This window comes from Hyalella azteca, unplaced genomic scaffold (assembly GCF_000764305.2).
Source record: "Hyalella azteca isolate HAZT.00-mixed unplaced genomic scaffold, Hazt_2.0.2 contig4008, whole genome shotgun sequence".
Taxonomy (NCBI): Eukaryota; Metazoa; Arthropoda; class Malacostraca; order Amphipoda; family Hyalellidae; genus Hyalella; species Hyalella azteca.
This window is the reverse complement of record NW_025934235.1, coordinates 24,290-46,381: the sequence shown is the minus strand read 5'-3', so window position 1 is coordinate 46,381 and position 22,092 is coordinate 24,290. Positions and strand designations below refer to the sequence as shown.

Genomic DNA, 22,092 nt, shown 5'->3' with positions numbered 1-22,092 from the left:
ACTCTTAAAGAAAATCTTGCTACTCTGGACTTCAAGTTCACGATATGTTATGAACAACATCGAGTCTTCTATGCCTCACCTTACTGGACTTGACTTTCTTGAGGTTGGCTTTCTTAGAGCCGCCGGCCTGCTGGATGGCGTGCATGAGCTGCGAGTGCGGGTTGCTGGGCTCCTCGGGCTCCCGTGTCTGAGGCTCGACCCTTCGCAGGGATGAACTTCCTGCCTTCCCTTCTATGGCCTTCATGAGGTCGGCGTGAGGCGAGCCTGACGCTTTCTTTGCGCTCTGAAATAATTATTAGTAAAGCTGGACATGCCGACAAAGTGGCACATAACATACACAAAGTAAGAAGGTTTTTATCCGTGCGAACATACGATCAGTTTACAGCGTTACATTTACTAACTATATAAAGATTCGAGGAGTGAATGTTTGTTTTCTCAGCAGAATATAGAGGAAGCAAATACATATTTGAATTATTTGTGGTTAACTCAAATGAGGAAAACATATTTTCATTATACCCGATTTGAGATGAAAAAGAAGACATAGAAAAGTAAACATATCGCATGTATTATAATAAATGAAATAACCTTAAAATACGCGGCAGCAAAGAGTTACTCAGTTTGATTCTTATAATTCAAATTCACGACTTTCTGTGCGTAATTGCATGAAAAAACAGCACAGGAAGCGAATGAGCAGAAGATGAGCAATAAGTCAAGTATAAATTACATGTAATTGATTAAATCCCATGTACCTTGGAATCAACTCGCTTGAGCTTGGCCTTGCCAGCGCCCCCCGCTTGCTGTATGGCCTTCATGAGGTCGCTGCGCGCGTCTGACAGCACCGCCGCTGGCATTTTCTGCTCGTGTTTGTGCATCATAATTAAATCTTGTAGACTAAACTGATTTACTATAGCTTGCGATACCTAAAAGACTACTTTGTAAAGAAGAAGTCTATAAGAGATATTATTAAAATAAGAAGTGTAGAAATACATGTTGTAAAAAATATTTTTAAAGTTAGAGTGCGAATTTTTGCTAACACTTGCATCGCTGCTATGGGCTGAAATATTATGCATTTATATATAATATATCTAAATGTACAAATTCCTATCATGGAAAGACAAAACAACGAGATTATGAACATAGGCAAATATGTGTTGATGCAAAAGACCAAGTGATTGAAGCATAAGATTTAAGCGTAATGAGTGCTCAACATAATGTGAATGAAAGAAAAGTTTAAAATGAATGCATTATTCTATTACCTCAATAATGAAAAGTATATAGAAACGTTCAAAGGTTAAGTAATGCAAGAAATTCTAACTTCAAATTTCCATTGCAATGTTTGTAAATATATAATTTTCCACAATGATAATGAAATCACGTAAAAAGTCCACACCTCTGGCGCACGGCCATCCACTGCATCACTTGGAGCCATGACGGCTGGGGGAGGAGGAGGTGGAGGTGGCGGCGGTGGTGGAGCTCCAGACGGTGGCGGCGGTGGTGGAGCTCCAGAGGGAGGTGGAGGATGTGGAGCTCCAGAGGGAGGAGGAGGATGTGGAGCAAAGGGAACCTTAGTGGAGGCGTTAGAACTGCAGGAACTGGAAGTGGGCTCTTTGACGGCAGTAGCGCTGGTGTTGCTGGGCAATATTGTAGCAGGCAGCGCGCCCACAGACGGCGCTATGTTGGCTCCCTCAAACAGAAGGTCATTTGCTAAACCTGCCAAACAAGAAGAAATTAGTGCCTTCTGACGAGTGTAGGGTCATAGAATTAGCAAATACTCTGATGAAATTCACTATCTCGTAAACTCTGCACATTCACACCCAAAATAATTTAACAATTATGCCAGCAATACATTGCGCCTTGCAAGATAATAAAAACATAACCAGAATTATAGCAGAACAAGAACATGCAGCTAAAAAAATCAAGGAAAAATCTATTGCATAATTAAAAATACTGACTTTAAATTTGTGGTAAATAAGCATTACAATCATGCCTCTTTAACAACACGTTCAGTGATATAAAAACAGTCCGTTCGCATGATGGTAGTGAACAGTGGCAGTTATCATGCGAACAGTGATGTTCGCATGATAACTGCTCGTCAAAATGGTAGTGGAGTCAGTAAAAACATGCAGGCAACAGGATAGTGGTGTCAGTAGACAGGCAGTCAACAGGATAGTAGTGTCAGTAGACAGGCAGTCAACAGGATAGTAGTGTCAGTAGACAGGCAGGCAACAGGATAGTGGTGTCAGTAGACAGGCATGCAACAGGATAGTGGTGTCAGTAGACAGACAGGCAACAGGATAGTGGTGTCAGTAGACAGACAGGCAACAGGATAGTGGTGTCAGTAGACAGGCAGGCAAAAGGTGCCAAATCAGTTGCAGAACAAAATTAGTCACTGAAGACTTCAGAATTATGTGTGCAACTGCCTAACTATTCGCAAACAAAACAATCACGTTTTCGTGGAGGTCTAATAAAAAGTAAAATGATGTTGACAATAAAAAAAAATAATTTAGACAGCATAATATTTCATATACTTTGTACATTGAAATTCAAATTATGAAATCTATAGATTCCTAAAATATTAGGAAATCACAATGACTACAATTATATAAAAGGAGTACAAAAATGAAATAATTACACACCTGTGAGTGCTGGCAGATCAACTGGCATGTCAAGCTCTGGCAGGTCTGAGAGGTCAGGCAGATACTGGAACTCGTCTTGAGATATGAGATCTGCAAGATCTCCTTTCTGAAATAAAGGAATAATATATCAACACAGAGGCAAAAATGAAAAAGTCTTCTATTTACCTACTTCTCATATCATCAATAATACGATAGTCAAGGAATACATTAGAGCTTTTTGATCGTTATCATTCAAGAACATAGGTGCCGTATACTTCAGAAATGGTCAATCTCAAATGAATTATAAATTCAGTTAAGGAATGCAAAAAAAAAAAAATAAAATACTAACATTAAACTTTGAGAAATTATGCAATCACCACCATAAAAATTGTGTTTCATTTCAATCTTAATAATTTCAGAATCAACAGCAACACTAGACTGGCTGCCTTTCAAAGCAAGACCTAAAATGGAATATCAAACACCCAAACTTTCTTGATTTGTAACTAAAATTTAGTTTTATATTTTATTGTTATCAGTTTCAAAAATTTGAACTGATATTAAGTTTCAAAATGATGAACTGATTTTGATACAACCAGATTCAAGATGATGGTACTTAAAATAACAAGATTCTCAAATTACAGATCAATATGTTTTGTACAGACCAAAGCAAGAGTTTCAGTACCGTGAGTGTAGACGGAGCATCGCCAATTGCTGAAGACTGATCAGCCTCAGAACTGCCAGCTTTATTGATGATTTTCTTACTAGAAGAAGGCTTTTTCCCTTTGTACCTAAAAATATGAAAAAATCAACAATAGTGCATGTGTGTAAATTCAACAAAGCAATATGAAAGAACATAGAAATTCAATATCACAACATACAGGTTTGTAGAAGTTCCAAAAAGAAGCAGCGAAGTAACTGAGTTGACATGAGCTGGTAAGGTCTTCACATGTCCAACTTTGCCCGGCATGGCGGCTGTCACAGGTTGCCCAAACATGTCAAGCTTTGCTCCACTGCTCCTGACATGGAAGAATTCTCCATGGTCCTGCTGTAATAAAACAAGAAGCGTGTTTAATAAAGCAACAATTATAATTGAACCAATATTTAAAACTGAGAAATAACTGAAAAATAATCATTTTATTGTATTTTATTGTAAACACACAATTACATATACCAAATGAATACGGTATATATGTACCTATATACATATTGGTGTAGTTTGGCAGAAGTTTTTCTTTTATGCAAGTTTGAGTAAAGACCAGAGCATGCTTTTTATTAATAATCCTTTTATTTGTTTTCTCAATAAGTCAAACAAAATTTCTTGCTGACACCATGAGATCAAAAGCAGGTTACTAAATGACATTTTAATGGAATACAACGTTTCAAAAAATACTATTTTCATTATCAAGCAGGTGAAGGTTTTGCAACACTTGAAATTGAACTTTGGAAATGACAGTAGTACAAATCAAGGGTATGTACTGTGGATACAATTTGAAATCTAAGCTTAAAATTACTCTGAAAATAATTTCAGCATCCAGACAAATCCTGTAGTTTGGAGGTTGATAACTGGAGACTGGCTCTTGATAATGAGGGCCTCAGCTATTGCCAGTCTCGATGTGTCTGGGCACTGCAAAACTAAGGCCTCCAATGTCGCTCGGGTGATGGTCTCATTGTGAGCCTCCCGCATGTGGTTCTTAGGTCCTCCAGATTGTTGGTGGCATGCGAGTCAGTGGTTTATGGTCGTGCTAGTAAGACCGATGCAGTAGTTTATACTTGGAAAAAATCTACAACCTCCTTTATTACATGAGAATTTATGAACAACATTAGTTTCTTGAAGCAGTCCAGATTCTTTACAGGGATTATTATTCATTACGAGGTTTTTAATTTTCTTATTTTTGTAGTAGCTCAGAAGTTTTATATTTTCATTAGCTGTTGTGCTCTTGATATTATCATGGATGATTGACTGTAGGACTTGTTCATCCACTCACTCTGTAGCCTCTGTTCATCTGGTTTTGGTAGAAGACCGCTGTGGGGGTTCCATTAGGTATTGCTTCATTGTTGGTTCAGTTTCCTGTTGATCAGTAATTTGATATTTCAGTGTCAACTGTTCTATATGAAAACCCAATGTTTACTAGAATTTATTTACACGATCCGAGTTCAGTTTTCAAATCACTCTCAGATGTGCAGGTCTTGGTCTTGAATGCTCTTTGTATGAGGGCGTGCACTGTGCTGATTTTATAGAACTGAGGGCATTCATTTTTTTTTGTCAAGCGCTTTCCCAACATTGGTAGGTTTTTGGTAAACACTAGTGAAAAAGGAATTATCTTCAATTTGCAATAATATATCTAGGAATGGCAATTTGATATTTTGTCCAATTTCATGGGTAAACTTCAAGACTGATTCATGTTCCAAAGCTCTTTGCAGTTCAATCAAGTGTTTTTTGTCTTGAATGACAACAAAAATGTCATCTATTTATCTGCAGTACAGCTCAGGCTTGATCTGTGTATTGGAGAACACTTGATTTTCCAGTTCACACCTATAGAATTCTGCAAAAGTTGGTCCCAGAGGGTATCCCATGGCAATGCCAATAATTTGCCGGTAAATTTTGTTATCAGGAGTCCAGAAGGGAGATTCTGATGTACAGAGGCAAAGAAAGTCAATTAAGATTTTTTTTGGTATTGGTGGGGCTTGAAGGGTTTTGTGCAACTACACATGCTTCATGATAATTTCTAATGTTTCTTCCGCTGGTACATTAGTGAACAAACTAGTAACATCCAGCAAAGCTAGCAGGCCAGAAGGGTGCAAGGCATGAATAATTTCCAAGAAGTCATTTCTAGATTTCAAAGAGTATTTCTTAGGGATATATGGCTAAATTATAGCATCCAGTTCTTTAGAGGTCTGGTATACAGGAGAAGTAACTTGCAAAATTATAGGCCTTAATAAAAAGCATGCTCTGGTCTTTAATCAAACTATATAAGTACCTATATCTATATACATCAGGGTTGGCAATGATTAAATCAAACTGATTACCGTAAAATGGGGTAACTTAGACCGGCCTCTTATACACATCTAGATGTGTATAAGAGACAGATCTTCGGTGCTGCAAACAATTAGAATCATCAACAAAGTGTTTTACAAGTAGATTCTTTGATGAAAGCACAATCATTCCGTGCTTTGGACGATGAACTTTTCTATTTTATTCAAAAACAATTTTATCATGGGCGAACAATTTCAGACATTGTCACAAAGAATATAGCTTAACTCTCAAGCAATCTCTAACTTCATTCCAGAACATTTTTATTACGGTTGATATCATAGTACATAAATAAAATCAGAAACGTCCTATGACTACCAATAATCTTAAAACACGAGACAATAATAATATGCAACGTACAATCTGTTGCCAAGTTTCTCGGCGTCTAGTTTGCGTTGGTTGTATTCCTGAACCTGCAGCTTGTTGGTCGCGGCCTCCAGCGGCACCGGCAGAGGCAGGTACAGGTCGCTCCGTTCAACGTACCGCACGCAACCGCTCGCACTGCACACAAACTTGTCCTCCACCTGACAAAAAAAATGCATCATTGAGGCGGAATACTATCAGAATTTGCTCAAGTACACGTAGCGGCCTAAGTACACGTAGTGGTCTAAATATACGAAGCGGTCTAAGTACACATAGCGGTCTAAGTACACGTAGCGGCCTAAGTACACGTAGCGGTCTAAATATACGAAGCGGTCTAAATACACGTAGCGGTCTAAGTACACGTGGCGGTCGATTTTTCGTCTGAGATCTTTGGCTTTAGGGTGCCAAGAAGTTAATAATTGGCTGACGTTGTTCAATGCTTGTAACTATTTTTGATTATACGGCCTCGGGCCTCCCGTATCTTTAATTTTTTGTCGGACGTAGCAGTTCAGTTTTTCTTTCTGACGCTGGACGGCCGCTTCAGTACACCACGAACACCGACGGAATTGTCAAATGAACAGTTTGGAATAAAAAGCCTTTGTAAAGTATACAAATAAAAAAAACCGTCTGAATTGCAGGTTTGAGTTAGAAAAAAATATGCATTGCACCCACCCCAAACCTAAAGCAGTGTCCAGGATCAGGCAATCCAGCTTTAAGCGAGCTCCTCTCCATGAGTTTGAGCACGNTGAGTGAAGCTAGAGTATAGACCTGTATTTTGCATGTTTCAATTCAAGTTTAATTTAGCTAGTAAAAAAATGGCATCATTTATAAAAAAAAAGTGGTCTAAGTTACCCCATTTTACTGTATATCATGTAATTTTTCATAGAAAATAATGATTTTCTTAAATTTTTTCAATTTAAAATTTTTTTATTTTTTATATATTTAAATATATTGAGTGGCAGTCTTTGATTTATTTTGAGGTATTGTTATCCATGGTTTAGTATAAATGTACTATGACAAATTGGAATATAAACCTGTTGCCTTTAGTGTATATTACATTCCAATAAATTGTATGTTTTTGGTACAGAGGCATCAAGTGTTGCAATACATTGTACATAGCTAGCAGCTTAGCTAATTCTAAGCTAAGGCTCTAAGTAGTCTTTAACTAACTATTTGACTATTTGTTATATATTAATTACATTATACAATTTACATGTGTTAGCTAGCTTTAATATTGAGAGGTTGAGATTGTATTGAGCTTTTAGGCATTTAGAAAGATTTTCCACCCTAATATGAGTATTTTAATTAAAATATTCAATTTCAATTTTTATATATGTGAATTTGAACCTAAAAACAAAACAATTACAATCATAAAACTATATATAAAATAATTAAATGCAGTGAATGGAAATAAAATGTTTAAATTGTGCACATGTTTATCTCAAACAGTGTTAACTTTTCTCAGATTTCTAGTTTCAAGTCCTTTGAGGTTTGTTTCGTTTTCGTTCAGTTTATGTTTAGTATTTGTTCGATGGTCTGAATCAAATGGGAACAGTGCAGTCAGTCACTCAGACACTACTAGTTGGTGTGTTTAGAGGGTAGAGTCTGGTAGATTTATAGGACATGAAACTAGTAGATCTATTGATATTGTTGTGCACTGTGCTATCAGCTACCAATCTATTGTGTGATTCTTCAATGTTCAGAAGATCTGCATTCCTAAAGTGTTTTTGTATATTGAAGCCAGTTAAATAGTCAATATGTAGCTCATTACCTTGCTCCATACAAACTTTACAAAGTTAATTAATAGCCTTATCAATAATTGTTTACCCAAAAGTCCCAAAGTGGTAAACACCACCTTGGCCATTCTTGAAGGCAATAACTGCCCTTGTTAGCCATCCATATACTGTTATTATTAGTAGGCTAATTGCAAAATAAAAAATGACATTTCAAAAAGACAAAAGATGAAAAAATAAAAAAATCATTGATTTTTTATTTCTTTAAAAAATAAAAAAAATCACCAACCCTGAATTATAACATATCTAGAAGCTGCGCAGAACTGTTGTTCCAAGAAATTCAAAGTTCACTCTTCAAACTGATCCCCTTTAAAATAGAAATCTGACCTGTATGGCATCAGTAGAAAACTGGTGAGCTGCATGTTTTGTGCTGGTGCATTTGGTGGTAGACACGATATCATCAGAGAAGAGAGGAGAGTAGTAGCAAGCTTGGGCATGACCAGGATAAATGCTACTAGAAAAAACCTGAAATTATAAGGATACTATTTTACTAACAATAATACAACCACTTTTTGCTAAAAAAATCATTCATTATTTATAGTAAAATAGAATTTTAACAAAATTTCAGAATTCAAGTTAGGAACAACCCATTCCATTAACTGCACAAGTCATTCATAATCACAACATATCACAATAGTACCTATATTTGTTGCTAAAGGTAATTTAAAGATAAAAATTTACAATAAATGAGGGCAAGCACCTGAGTTGCTTTATCTGTCCCTCTGAGATGATCTACTTTTGCTTGAGCTATAGCAGAGCGCCGCTTCAGGTCATCCACCCGTTTTGTCGACTCTGTAAAGATATCAGAGAAAACTGATAAATTGTAAAACTATTTATCCAAACAAGTCTTAAAATAGGAATGACGTAGCTTAGAATGAACTATTTTATATGCTCCTGAGAGACGTTAGCATTTCTTATGCTAGCAAAGTGGCTGCTGCAGGTTTACTAGTTGCAAATATATGCTGAGATTCTAGCATATGTAAAAACTAAATCAGCCAGATATTGCACTAGGTATAGTCAAATGGGGTAAGACAGGATCGCAGCCTTCATGAGGTAAGAAAGGACCAGCGCATGGTGTGCATTCTAATTGCACTAAATTTAATTTGACAAAAGAATATGTTAGAGCAATCATTTCTTGTCATTTCAGTGTTTATTTCAACCCTCTTCTGCAAATATTGAATTTCTGGCTAATTTTTAAAGAAAACCTATGTAGCCCCGAGTAGCCCCGTCGAACGGGGCTACTCGGGACACTGGGAATAAAACTTCATTCTAAAATATTTGAAGCATGCTGAGTGTACTCAATTATTAACAGTACTCTGAAGTCCTCTTCTTTCATTGTAGATGATGTAGAGGTAGAACAAATGACATTTTCATTGATTTTTACTTGTTTTTCCTTTATTGATGATATTACCATAAACATTAATTACCGTCAACTGGGGTGACTTTGGCTGCGTTTTTGATTTAGTTTTGCAAACAAAAATGGGGTCCTAAACGCCGGGGTCATAAACGCCAGGGTTGTAAACAAGGTCATCAACGCCAGAGTGACTTTGGCCATCGTTTATGACCCTGCTTTTGTTTGCAAAACAAAATAAAAAACGCAGCCAAAGTCACCCCAGTTGACGGTACCGTATTATTGATGCAATATTACTGTTTTATTGATGTGATATTACCGTATCCATGAACATGCCATTGAGCATTTACAACAACCTTGTCCACTGTAAGCTTCATATCAGCAGCCTTATAGAATTTTTTCTGTATCTGTAAGCTCACAGGACAGCTTGTAATTTCACACCATTTTAATTGGGTTGAGTGAATTTACTATAAAAAATATAACTCAGTACTCACTGCAGTGACTGACAGAGAGCGCATTTTCTCGTCAACGAAAACTTGAGGTCCCAGACAAATGGACAGATGGACAGACAGACAGACAGACAGACGGACATGGCAAGCATAATAGTATTCGTTTATGCGCCATTTTAATTGGGTAAAGTGAATTTACTAGAAAAAAAAAGATTGTGAAAAACATACCTGAAACAGAAAGGAATGTTTTAGTGACAACCATCATATATTTTGGAGAAATAAATCATAGTTTAGGTCAATTACTTTTCATTCTACGATTCCTGGTGCACAATTATATATATAGCATTCTATGTACAATTTTGTGATGACCGATGATGCACTAATTTTCTGATAAGTGAAATTTTTTCTGCCGAGCGAGGTAAATGTAATCAATACTTTGTTTTTAATCCATTTTTTTCTTAACTGGACCCTTTGCTTACTGAGGTTCTACTGTAAATGCATTTTTGGGGGTGTCCCAAATAGCCTGGGGGGGTGTCCAGAGTAGTCCCGCCGTGCAGAAATGGCCGTCATTTTTTTTTGTATGAGTCAGGACAATCCCGTCAATTACGTTTTCAAGCCGACACCTGGGTGCATCTTTTATGTAAGTGAAATTTTTTAATACGCCAAATATTTTTTTGGCTACAGACCTTAGCAGAAGTAACTTTTCACCATTTTATTCAGGAATTTTTCAAAGCTAGTAAATGTAGTATTTTTTGACTTCCTTTATACTACATAGATAGGAAAAATGTTGACTTTTATGCCACTATATTTAGTTTTGCAATATTCCAATTCGTTTTGCTACTATAACAGTTTTACGCCGTGTCGGAGGACTGTCCGGAGTAGCCCCGCCAGTTCCGAGTAGCCCGGTTGAAGGTACAGAAAAAATGCTATAAGGCTGCTGATACAAAGCTTGCAGCAGACAAGGTTGTTGTAAATGCTCAATGGCATGTTCATGGATACGGTAATATCGCATCAATAATACAGTAATTAATGTATATGGTAATATTATATCAATAAAGGAAAAACCAAGTAGAAATCACAGAAAATGTCATTTATTCTACCTCTACATCATCTACAATGAAAGATGAGGAATTCAGAGTACTGTCAGTAATGGGTGAGTACACTCTGCATGCTTCAAATTGTTTAAAATTAAGTTTAATTCCAAGTGTCCCAAGTAGCCCCGTTCGACGGGGCTACTCGGGACACTTTTTTTGCTTCCAGCACCTTACAAATAGCACATGGAATTTTTTTGGAGAAGCCATGCGATAGCCCTTGCAAAGAGCTTAGATCAGAGCCTAAACTTGTTTATGAAATGTTTCATGATAAGAAGTTATGAATGAAAAACGTTCGAAATCGTCCCGAGTAGCCCCGGTTGACGGTAATATATCTCTCCTTTTCAATCTCATGCACTTAATTTACTGCAATAAAGCTTGCTTATTACTTTGTTACCTGTTTAATGTCACCTTGTTCTTGTTTTGAATTGCTTTATTCACTTACCTGATTGCTTTCACATTGAATTTGAATCATTACAACTATTAGATCTCATATCACGTGTTTGCCTTGCCATACTGTATTTTCTTTTCTTGTCTTGCTATGTTGCTTGGACATTTGTCCTGTGTTGTTGCTGATTTATGCATTATTGCTTGTTTAAATCCAAACAAAAATACTCCTGATTTGAGGTACACATCCCCTTGAACTGCACTCTAAGACCATAGACTCTAGTCCCGTTATTTTATTAACTTGATAGGAGCAGTCGGTGTGGGACCCAGCTGGCACGCTGTTGAGGAGACCTAGAGCCCAGACTGGCCCAGTCCTGACCTTCCTGTACTGAGTCTTCTCATCTTCCAAACTGCAGCTCCTTGAAGATCGCCTTGCTGAAGCTCATTGTTTAAAAGTCAACCTAGGCTTTGTTATCATTACTTAATTAACTGAGTTAGCTGCATATTAGTCCTGTTCATGAGCAAGTCTTTAGCCATTTCATTTGGATACGCTGGTTTTAAACCAATACAGCAATCTCTTGATTAGCACGGTTTTGAATACCTACCGCGGTTTTGATTAATGCGGAAAAAAAATTTGCGACCTACCCTTAATCTACGTGGTGCCAGTTTTGATTAGCGCGACTTTTTTTCACAATGCATCGTTTTCCCGCCTCTAGCCAGAGGTGTTACGTTTGTAACAAAAGTGTTACTTTTTGCTTATTAGATCTTATGTTGTTACTTTTGTTACGACTTTTGGAAAAATTTGCCAAATGTTGTTACTTTATGAATTTCAGCCAATAATTCTTTAAATAAGGTCCCCTTCCGTAGGCACTTGTGCTGACCACAGAGTCGGTTTAACCGCGCCTCGTCTCGTTCATAACTCGAATGGTCGAGTTCGGCAACGTTCGCCGGTAAGTGCGCCATGCCGGTGCTCTAGTTACTCGTTAGCCTTCAACTGGTCAAGATCGCTGCCATATCTACTGCTCACTTTTATCAAACTACATAATTTTCCTTGATAAATTACCGTCATAATTATGGACAAAAAGGGAATGCTTAAACGTAAAAATATCACTTTGGAGACTAAGCTTAAAATAATTAAGTGTTTTGATAATGGTGAAACAAAAACGAAGATCGGTGAAGACCTAGGGTTTCCCGAGTCAACAATACGCATGGGAAACAATACGTTAATTCATTTGCATTTCTCTTATTTATTTCCCCTATTAGTTAGAAAAAAAATCTGATGAATTTTAGTGGGAAAAAATTATTATGTAACTTTGCTATTTTTGAGGATTCATTATAATTATTCCCATATATTCTTAAGTTTGATTAGCGCAGTTTTGCATAACACGGTAAAACTCGGGGATTTATTAACCGCATTAATCAAGGGATTGCTGTATTTGCAAGTTACTAGGAATATCTGCCCTAATGTCGACTCTTTCAAGTATAATGGGGCTTTGACTTTCAGACCACCAGTTATTTAGTTAACCAGTTGTGCGACCAACAAGTGATGTGATTGTAGTGATTTAATTATTGGCAGATAGTGTTAGTAGAGGACTCGTTCATATGTGCCCATTATCAACACCCGCCACCTTCAATTCCGGTATTGCGGACTAGGATTAGACATTGAAATTGGTGCTTGTTTTCTGTACCGTAAAATGGGGTAACTTAGACCGGCGGGGTAACTTAGACCACTTTTCGTTTTTTTAACAAAAACCCCCACAACTCAAAAACTATTTGACATAGAAAAATTTTGTCAATGGGCATTAAAGGCCTAATACTGAGGCTACATAACACAATAGAAAGATTTGAAAAGTTTGCATATCTAATAGGTTAAAAAATTAAAAATGTGACCCACGAAAAAAAGCTATTATTTAAAGCCTGTCAGAGTACCCCCTCCAATTTTTTTATTTTTTGGTTAAATAACTCCAGGTTTTGATGCATTGTAGTAGAACTCTTCTAGTTACATATGCAAATGACAAATTTTAGGAAAGTGTCATAGTTTGCAAATAGGGGGCACCGCCCCCAAATGGGGTAAATTAGACCACCCAATGTCAGCCCTGACGGGGTTGTTGTTGCCCTGCGCCCGATCCCGGCGTCATTGATCCAGCCGTGGCTGGAGCCAACGCACGACCGCAGCTGGGTCCCTCCAAAGGTCTATGGTGCTGAGTGGAGTTGGATTGTTGGGGCAGTTGAAGAGGTGGGGTACATCATCTGGGGAGAGGTGGCAGTAGTTGCATAGGTTATTGATGTTGTTATGAATTCTGCTTTTGTAGCTGTTCAGAAGTATGCAATGGCCGGAGCGAAGCTGTGCCAGCGTTCGTCTTGCGGATCTTTGAAGTGTTTGTTCAGATCTATCTATTGCCGGGAGTGGAGGAGGCCAGCCGTTGAGCAGAACTTGTGGGTGGTACAAGTCGATGGCAGCTCGGGAAGCGTTGGAATGGAGAGTGCTGCTAGCTGCTTTGAGGGTGGCACTGTTAATAGTGGCTGGAAGTGAAGGTTGAACGGCATTTATGTATTTGGTGAAAAAAGTATCTTTGATGTTGCGGGGTTGGGGGTGCGGTCTTGTGATTTGGTGGCAGGCGTGTTGAGGGAGGTGACTCCGCAGAAGGTACTGGGCTGAGAGGAGGTCCGTGTGTTGTTGAACAGTGAGCATTTGACATTCGGAGTGAAGATGTTGTTCGGCAGTTGTGTTGTGGCAACCGGTTATGGTTCTCAGAATTTTGAGCAGAATTTTGAACTGTTTGGAGGCGGGTGATGTTGGTAGGAGAGGTGACAGGAGACCAGGCTGGGCTGGCGTACTCAATTATTGGGCGACCGATGGCTTTGTATGTTTGTAGTAGGGTTTCCTTGTCTTGTCCAAAGGAAGTGCCTGAGAGTGCTTTCTATTATAGTATGTTGTTGCGTTTTGAGGCTCTTGCTGCCGTAGTTCTGTGGTGGACGGTAAAGGTGAGCATGGTGTCGAAGGTTAAGCCAAGGATTTTTGGGTTGTGTTCTAGCGGAAGTAGTTGATTGTTGATCTTGACTTGAGGGTGGTGATTGTACAGGGCTGTGTGCGGTGTAATGAGGGTGACTGTTGATTTGCTGGCAGAAATTTCCAGGTTGCGGATAGCGAAAAAGTTGCAGAAATGGGGGAGGTAGTCGTTGAGTTGCTGAGTGAGAATGTCGGCATCGGGACCAGTGCTGTAGATTGTGAAATCGTCAGCGTAGGAGATGATCTTGATGTTGGGTGGTGGTTGGGGTGCCTTGGAGACATAGTAATTGAAGAGGGCAGGAGACAGGACAGAGCCCTGTGGAACACCTGTGTGGATTAATCGCTGTTTAGAGTTTTGATGCCGGAATTCCATTGAGGCAGAACGGCCGTGTAGGTAGTTGGAGATCCAGCGGGTGATAGATCCGGGTAGTGGGGAGGCAAGAAGGTCGTCGATCAGTATCCGGTGGTTGACGGTGTCGAAGGCCTTAGTGAGGTCCAGTGCGGCAATGATGGTTCGGTGGGCGGGCGTCTTTTGGTTTAGACCGTAGATGATGTCTGTAGTGAGAAGAGTGAGTGCAGACGTGGTCGAATATCCGGGCCGGAATCCATGTTGGTGATCAACTAGGGGCAGGTGTTGGGTGATAATGGGTAGCAAACATCTTTCTAGTACTTTGATGGCGGGGCAAAGCAGGGAGATTGGTCGGTAGGATTTAGCGTCGTCCGGTTTGCCGGGTTTGAGCAGCGGTATGACTTTGGTGGATTTGTAAATGTCGGGAATTCGGCATGTGCGTAGGGACTCATTGAAAAGGCGTGTCAAGTAAGCAATTCCGAGTGGTCCAAGATATTTGAGGTGAAAGATGGTTAGTTTATCTGGTCCAGTAGCCTTGGAGGGACGGGATTGTTTGATTGCGTTGGCCACTTGTGCCGATGAGAAGGAGAGACTGTCCGATAGGTCGAGGTTCTTTGACTTCCGGGTTGTGATTCTATTTAGTTTATTAGACCTGTGTTGAGTGACAGCCGTGAAGAGACTGTTGAAGCGATCAGCAAGCTTTTTGGTGTTATTGATGGGCCTCTCATTGAAGTTGATGGCGATATTGGGGTAGTTTTTAGGTTTGCCGGCCAGGGCCTTTATTGTTGACCAGAGGCGGTTCACGTTGGTGTGGCGGTTAAAGGTAGAGAGGTATTGTTTCCAGCAGGCTTTTTTGTTGTCGTTGGTGAGCTGGTGGATACGGGCAGTGAGGGCCGCTACATCGTCGGAAGTGGGGTTGGCGGCACGGAGGATGTCTCGCTGTTGGGTGAGGTTGATGATGTCTTTGGAAAGGCCCGGCTTGGAACAAATGTGACGGCCTGAAGGAATGTTACGGTTGCTTGCGCTGATTAAAAATTTTACGAAACTGATGTTTGGCTGTGGATAAGTTGGCAGGGAAGACGGAGTTTTCAAAGGCGGCCTCGGTGTCGGCAGTGTATTTTTCCCAGTCGGCTTTGGCAAAGTTAGTGAAGGTGATTTTCGGGGTCTTGGTTGTCTGATAGTCTGCTTGCAGTGTAATGATGATTGGCAGGTGGTCGGATGACAGAGTGGTCATGGTGGTCCAATCCATGTGGGTGATCAGGGTATCTGAGGCGATTGAAAGGTCTGGTGAGGAGGGCTGTCCTGCGGTTGGAAGCCAGGTTGGTGTGTCCAAATTCAGCGTCCCATGATCAGAACCGCCGATCTCATCCGCCAGCTCCTCTCCACGTGTGTCCTGGATGCGTGAGTGCCAGAGAGGGTCATGTGCGTTCAGATCGCCAAGTATCAATGAGTTTGGCACTAAGAGATGGGAGATAGAGGCTCTGAAGTTCGGTGGGCAGGAGGATTGGGGTGGGATGTAGACATTCATGATGTTAAGATCAGTGTTATTGGCCTTGATAGTTATCGGTTATCGCCTGTTGCTCGATTGGGTTATTGTCTGGTAGCTGCTTAATAGTGAACGCTATACTGTTTTGGATCAACATCACCAGGCCTCCGCCTCGTCCCGTGCTCCTATCTTCGCGGAAGACAGCAAAGTTGTGAAATTTTGGGTCTTTGGAGCGGGAAGATAGTTTTGTTTCTTGGATGGCTGCTACTTGGATGCTGTGAGTGGCCAGAAAGAGTTCGATTTCGTCAGATTTGTTCTGTAATCCGTTACAGTTAAACTGGAGAATCCTCAGGGTTCCAGTGGGCGGTGAGCTAGGATGTGCAGGCGGAATGGCTTAGGTGGGCAGACGGGCCCTGGGTGCCCGGACGGCGGATGGGGGAGAGGGAGGAAGAGGCCTTGGGCAGTTGTTGCAAAGGTAGTAGTTGTTAACTTGCGTTGAGCAGGCGACCATGTGGTACCATTTGTAGCATGTCCGGCAGCGTATGGAATATTGCGTTTTGTTTATGGTTTTGTTACAAACTGCGCAAATCCAGATTTGAGGCCCAGGGTTGGGATTTATTCCGGCCATTAAAAGAAGGATCCGGAGCAGGCTGGCCGGGAGAGACCGCTCCGGTGGAGAAAATCCTGCGCGGCGGGATGGGGCAGGGAGGGGTTCCACAACGGTTTGCTGGGGCGTCGATAGACGACCCAGTTGGCTCCACCACGAGAAGGCCGTTGCACCAGAGCGGGATAACATAGACCGGCTTGGAAGTTAATATAAAATTACCATATATAACATATTTTATGTTTGACAGCCTATTTAAGTTTTTTCTTTATGTTTCAGACTCTACAGAGTCTTATATATGGTAATTTTAACTTAATTTCCAAGCCAGTCAATATTACCCCATCAGGGCTGCCATTAGGTAGTCACATTTCCCTCATTATGGGGTGGTGCCCCCCATTTGCAAACTATGACACTTTCTTCAAATTTGTCATTTGCATATGTAACTAGAAGAGTTCTACTACAATGCGCCAAAACCTGGAGTTATTTGAAGTTATTTTACCAAAAAATATAATTGATTTTACCACCCGGTCTAAGTTACCCCAAGAGCTGGGGTAACAAAGACCATCACTTTTTTTGAAATTACATAAAGACTATGAGAGGCAGGAGCCAGCAATTTATGGTGAGTGAAGCTAGAGTATAGACCTGTATTTTCCATGTTTTAATTCAAGTTTAATTTAGCTAGTAAAAAAATGGCATCATTTATAAAAAAAGTGGTCTAAGTTACCCCATTTTACGGTATTTCACTAGTCAGTGATCATATTCAACCAAGGCTCTGTTTTAATATGCTTGTTTAGCCAGAGACTTTCTTGGTTAGTTAACAAACCTTATTGATAGATTAGTCTTGTGACCAAGTTGAATAAGAGCGTTAATCATTATTATTTAGCCAACGTAACCCTTGTTTCTCGTCCTATTGCTAATGTCTAGGTTTCTTTAACTCACTTGGAGACAGTGAGTGTTCTGACAGTCCTTGCCTCTCTTGAGGTTCCTGGTACCTGCTACCCAGTACAGTATCACCTGTGGTCAGTAACCTTCTGTGGAACCTTTCTACCAGACCGGTGTCTATGAGAGTGATGCAACTACACCGCATTAGTGTTATACATCAGGGTGATCCATGGACCAGGTAAAGAGTGCTCTTCCTGTGCTAGTATATGGTTGAGAAATTGCCACAATTTATTAATGTGCTCTCCTTTCCAGGACCTTTATTTGTCTCTGTGCCAACCAAGACTCCTAGGCTATTGCTTATCTTACTGTAATTTTGATTCCCTTGTGTCACAGGTTAGGATGTTCTGTTTAAAATTATTGTTTACCGCAAAGTTGGACCATATTGTAAAATTCGGCTCTTGGAAGGAATACTGCAGTCACCCCTGAGGGATTTGCCTCTGGAGGGTGGTTGCCTAGCATATCCTGTGAAGAATATTTGGTGCACTTGGGATTATCCTGTACCAATGGCTCTTGGCTTTGTTCTTAGCTTACCGGTAAGTATAGTGTTGTTTGGGAATGACCTGTGTTTCATTGTCCCAAATTTGTTCTCAGGGTTGGAGGTAGGCTTAGCTAGGTATTGTAGCTAGGTATTGTATCTTTGGGTGATTGAGCTAATCTTCACATAGCTTTTGTGAACCCCTGTTGACCAGACCGCAACAGCGTAAAGTTCAACATTTTTACTATCTATGTAGCATAAAGCAAGTTAAGAAATCATACATTTATTACCTCAAAAAAATCCCTGAAAAATGAGATTTTGGAAAAGTGCCTCTGATTATCAGAGACATTTTTCCAAAATCTCATTTTTCAGGGATTTTTTTGAGGTAAAAAAAGTTTTTCCAGTAAAAAATGTGCCATGCGCAGCACTCCTAAAAGGCTGAAATAATTTAAAACATCAAAAAAAAAAACAGATCTGTCATAATAAAAAATTTTACTTCCATAAAAGTTGCACACAGGTGTTGGCTTAAAAATGTGACTGACAGAATTTGCATATCTCATTAAAAAAAAAAAAAAAAATGGTGGGCATTTCTGCAATAATATTCTGCAGGGTAATAAGGGACACCCCCCCCCCAAGGTAATAAGGGACACCCCTAAAAATGCATTTACAGTAGAACCTTGGTTAGCTAAGGCTCCAGTTAATGAAAAATCAATTAAAAACAGAGAATTGTGATTCTGTTTACCTTGCTCAGTGAAAAAATTCCACTTGACAAAAAATTAATGCATCATCAGTCAGCACAAAATTTTTCATAGAATGTCATAGATAGAATTGGGCACTGGGTAACAAAGAATGAAAAGTAATTAACCTAAACTATAATTTATTTCTCCAAAAATATTATGGTTGTCACTAAAATATTCCTTCCTGTTTCAGGTATGTTTATTACAATCTTTTTTGTTGTAGTGAAATCACTTCACTCAATTAAAATTGTGCAAAATTATGAGTCATCCTGTTAGCTTACAGATACAGAAGAACTGCTAAATGGCTACTGATATGAAGCTTGAAGTGGGCAAGTTTGTTGTCAATGCTCAATGGCATGTCCATGGATATTGTAATATCACCTCAATAATACTATGGTAATGTATGGATAAGGTAATATCATATCAAAAAAGAAAAAAACAAGTAAAAATAAAAGAAAATGTCATTTATCCTGCATTTACATCATCCACAAAGGAAGAGAAGGACTTCAGAGTACTGTTAGTAATAAATGAGTACACTCTGCATGCTTCAAACGTTTTAAAATTAAGTTTTATTTCATGTGTCCCTTATTACCCTGTTCCCAGATCAATTCAGGAGCCTTTTATATTGCTTCTAGCACCTTACAAATAGCACATGTAATTTTTTGGAGATGCCATACAACAGCCCACGGTCAGGAAGATGTGCCAGGTGCGCGGAAATTTATATTGTCATTTAATCAACCTATGCGGTGTGCCGTACTATGCCAGTAAAAAAATGTGCCATGCGCAGCACTCCTAAAAGGCTAAATAATTTAAATAATGATGCGTGACAGCACTATCACACACCGTACACACGAACGTATATCCACATTGTGTTCTGGTTGGAGATGAGTTGACTAGATTGCAAACACATCAACCCATGTAGGAAGATTCTTTCATAGATCACAATTCAAGCGGACATGAATCACAGAACTAAAAAAGGCAAAGAGGGCCGCAGAACATTAGCTATAATATCCAGTAGAATCATTCATTCACAATTGTACCTTAATGTATGTCATGTTTTATTTCATTATCTTTTGAGTGTCATGTGCATCTAATTAATCTTGTATCTTGTTCCCCTTGGTGTAATATTTAAGCAGAGTAAAAGTTAATGAGACGAAATTCTTTCAAGTCCATATGATATGCACTTTTGATTAATCTGCACCCCTGATTGCTGAATTGGAAATTCACTTGTTGCACCTGATTCTTTTCTGACCATCAAAAGCCTGTTTAAGATGCTTTATTGCATGATTGATCTACACCTCTGCTTGCTAATCCCATCCCTATGCTCCATTTTGGTGAGTACAGTTCATTTCATTTCATTAAAATGTCGCCATGCTTTTATTTGTCATTACTGAGCTCTTAACAAATATTTTCCAGTCATTCATGCCTGTTTATAAAGAATGAAAGATGGTTTTCACTGGTTCTCATTTTAATCCTGTCCTTTTATTGCACAATTATCAGTTTGCTTACTTGAACCATGTTGTGTCTACCCTTGAATAAGTTACTTGCTGCAACCCCTTCCATGCATTGATGACTTTGTGTGTGACAAAACAGTTTAAACATCCTCCTGATGTCAATATTTCTAGAAGGCTTGTTCTTATGAACACATTTATTTGACGTTTAGGAGTGGTTGGTGTGGAGCTACAGTCTTCTTGATGAGAACCGATGATCACTCGACCAACTCCTGGCAATCAAGAAAGAAGCTAAGAGATCCCACCTATGAACCAAAATTTGATTTGGAGACCAACTTGAAGTTGATGAGCCTTGCACTTTCCTAGATACCTTGAATCCAGACATATGTGACTTAGTCCAATTCTCTAGTTGTTTCTAGGAGTATATTTACTTATTAGGATGCTAGAGTGACTAGGAGTATAGGAGTATATTTAACCCTTTACGCCCTGGCGTGACGAATTTGTCACACAGAAAATAAAAGCTTCTACCGAGAGTAATTACATGTTTTGAGTCTAGCCCGCAAGTGTGACGGTAGCGTCACATGTTGTGAACTTGTTCGAACGACGTTCGATCGACTAGGCGCGCCGCTACTGCCAGTACAACACAAAGACTGCGCGTGATTGGAGTAAGCAGTTCAAGTGCTCAACAAGTGATATAATTTACAGTATGGATGAAATACCAGGTAAGCTACGTGGTTGTAATAATTTCAGGATGTTTATGAATGTTTATAGGATACATTTACTGAATCAAATCTTAATAAAGTTGGCTAGAAGAAAAATAGCAATAGATTAAATGGTTGTGACGAATTAGTCACATCCGTGGTACCAGCAAGATTTCGAAGATGGGGTACTTGTTCAGAAATTTCTATTACTTCTTTTACCGTTGCTATTTAGCACGTGTTATTGATGCTTTCAATAGAAGATCTAGGTTTGGTTACATAAGGCTATCAGGGGAGGAACTACCTAGAACAGTGAACCCCAGTATAAATTATTATTATATATTCTTTTGTGTTCCAGAGTTATCATTTGAGGCAAGATCGTTCTACGGCAGAAAGAAAACTCAAGATAGAGAAATAACTATTGTCACCAGTGTTATTGAAAGTGACGAATCAAATGAAGAAGATTTCGATGAGGATGTCGCAGATCCTGAATTCATATTGGAAAAAAACCAAGGAACTCAGGAAGAAGGCCAAGGTAAAATTTCAGTCTTCATGTAATTTTATGCAAGTCATCACTGATTTTCTCATTATTCTTTTCATTAAAATTTTGAATTAATTCAATATAGCAGATGTCTGCTGACACAGACCTCTTCAATGTTCATAGTAATTTTCTATGTTGAAATCATGTAATAATTTGTATATTTGATAGTTACAGAAACAAATATGTATTCTGTTCAAAAAAATGTTAATAAGCCATTGAATGTAACTCACAATGAGATGGAACAGTGGCTCGGATTGACTTGTTACTTCTCTATCAGTAAACTCCCACATACAAAGACTGGTGCAAAAGGATATCCTGGCATTAGCATCATTCAAGCTGCTAATTGCCTTTGACCTTATGAAAGCAGGTAAGGTTTGCAATGGAAAGAAGAGAGGAAGACCTTCTTTGACCCCAGATTGCAGCAATGCACGCAAGAAAAGCTGCTCTCGTCCTTCTGATTCTACACGAACAGATGGAATCGGACACTTGCCTTGTATTGATGCAAAACGAAATCGTTGCAAGAAAACAAACTGCAATGGGAGAACCAATGTTATGTGTAAAAAGTGTAACGATAATCTTTGCCTGACTGCCAAGTCAAACTGCTTTGAGAATTACCATGAATAATGTGTCTACTCAAATTTTATGCCGAGTGGAATGCTAAAATGGAAGCTTATTTTTTCAATAATTTGTCATTTGGTCATGAGGAATTTTTGTGCTAT

The 22,092-nt window shown here is 39.2% G+C and overlaps 1 protein-coding gene across 3 annotated transcripts in view; it reads right to left on the bottom strand.

Annotated features, from left to right (window-relative positions):
- Nucleotides 1-22,092, bottom strand: part of LOC108677852 (WASH complex subunit 1) — a 43,208-nt gene that overhangs the window by 3,012 nt on the left and 18,104 nt on the right. For 2 of the 3 annotated variants that reach the window (XR_007156613.1, XM_018166150.2), the window contains exons 2-9: nt 8,503-8,594; nt 8,130-8,267; nt 3,494-3,660; nt 3,298-3,403; nt 2,637-2,742; nt 1,391-1,710; nt 750-854; nt 80-283 (exon numbers count right to left, since the gene is read on the bottom strand). Coding sequence is in view for 2 of the 3 variants with exons in the window: in XM_018166150.2 (XP_018021639.1) it covers nt 80-283; nt 750-854; nt 1,391-1,710; nt 2,637-2,742; nt 3,298-3,403; nt 3,494-3,660; nt 8,130-8,267; nt 8,503-8,594 (1,238 nt within the window). In the remaining variant the exon portion in view is untranslated. The remainder of the gene's footprint in view (nt 1-79; nt 284-749; nt 855-1,390; nt 1,711-2,636; nt 2,743-3,297; nt 3,404-3,493; nt 3,661-8,129; nt 8,268-8,502; nt 8,595-22,092) is intronic. The other variant, XM_018166151.2, reaches the window with a different exon arrangement.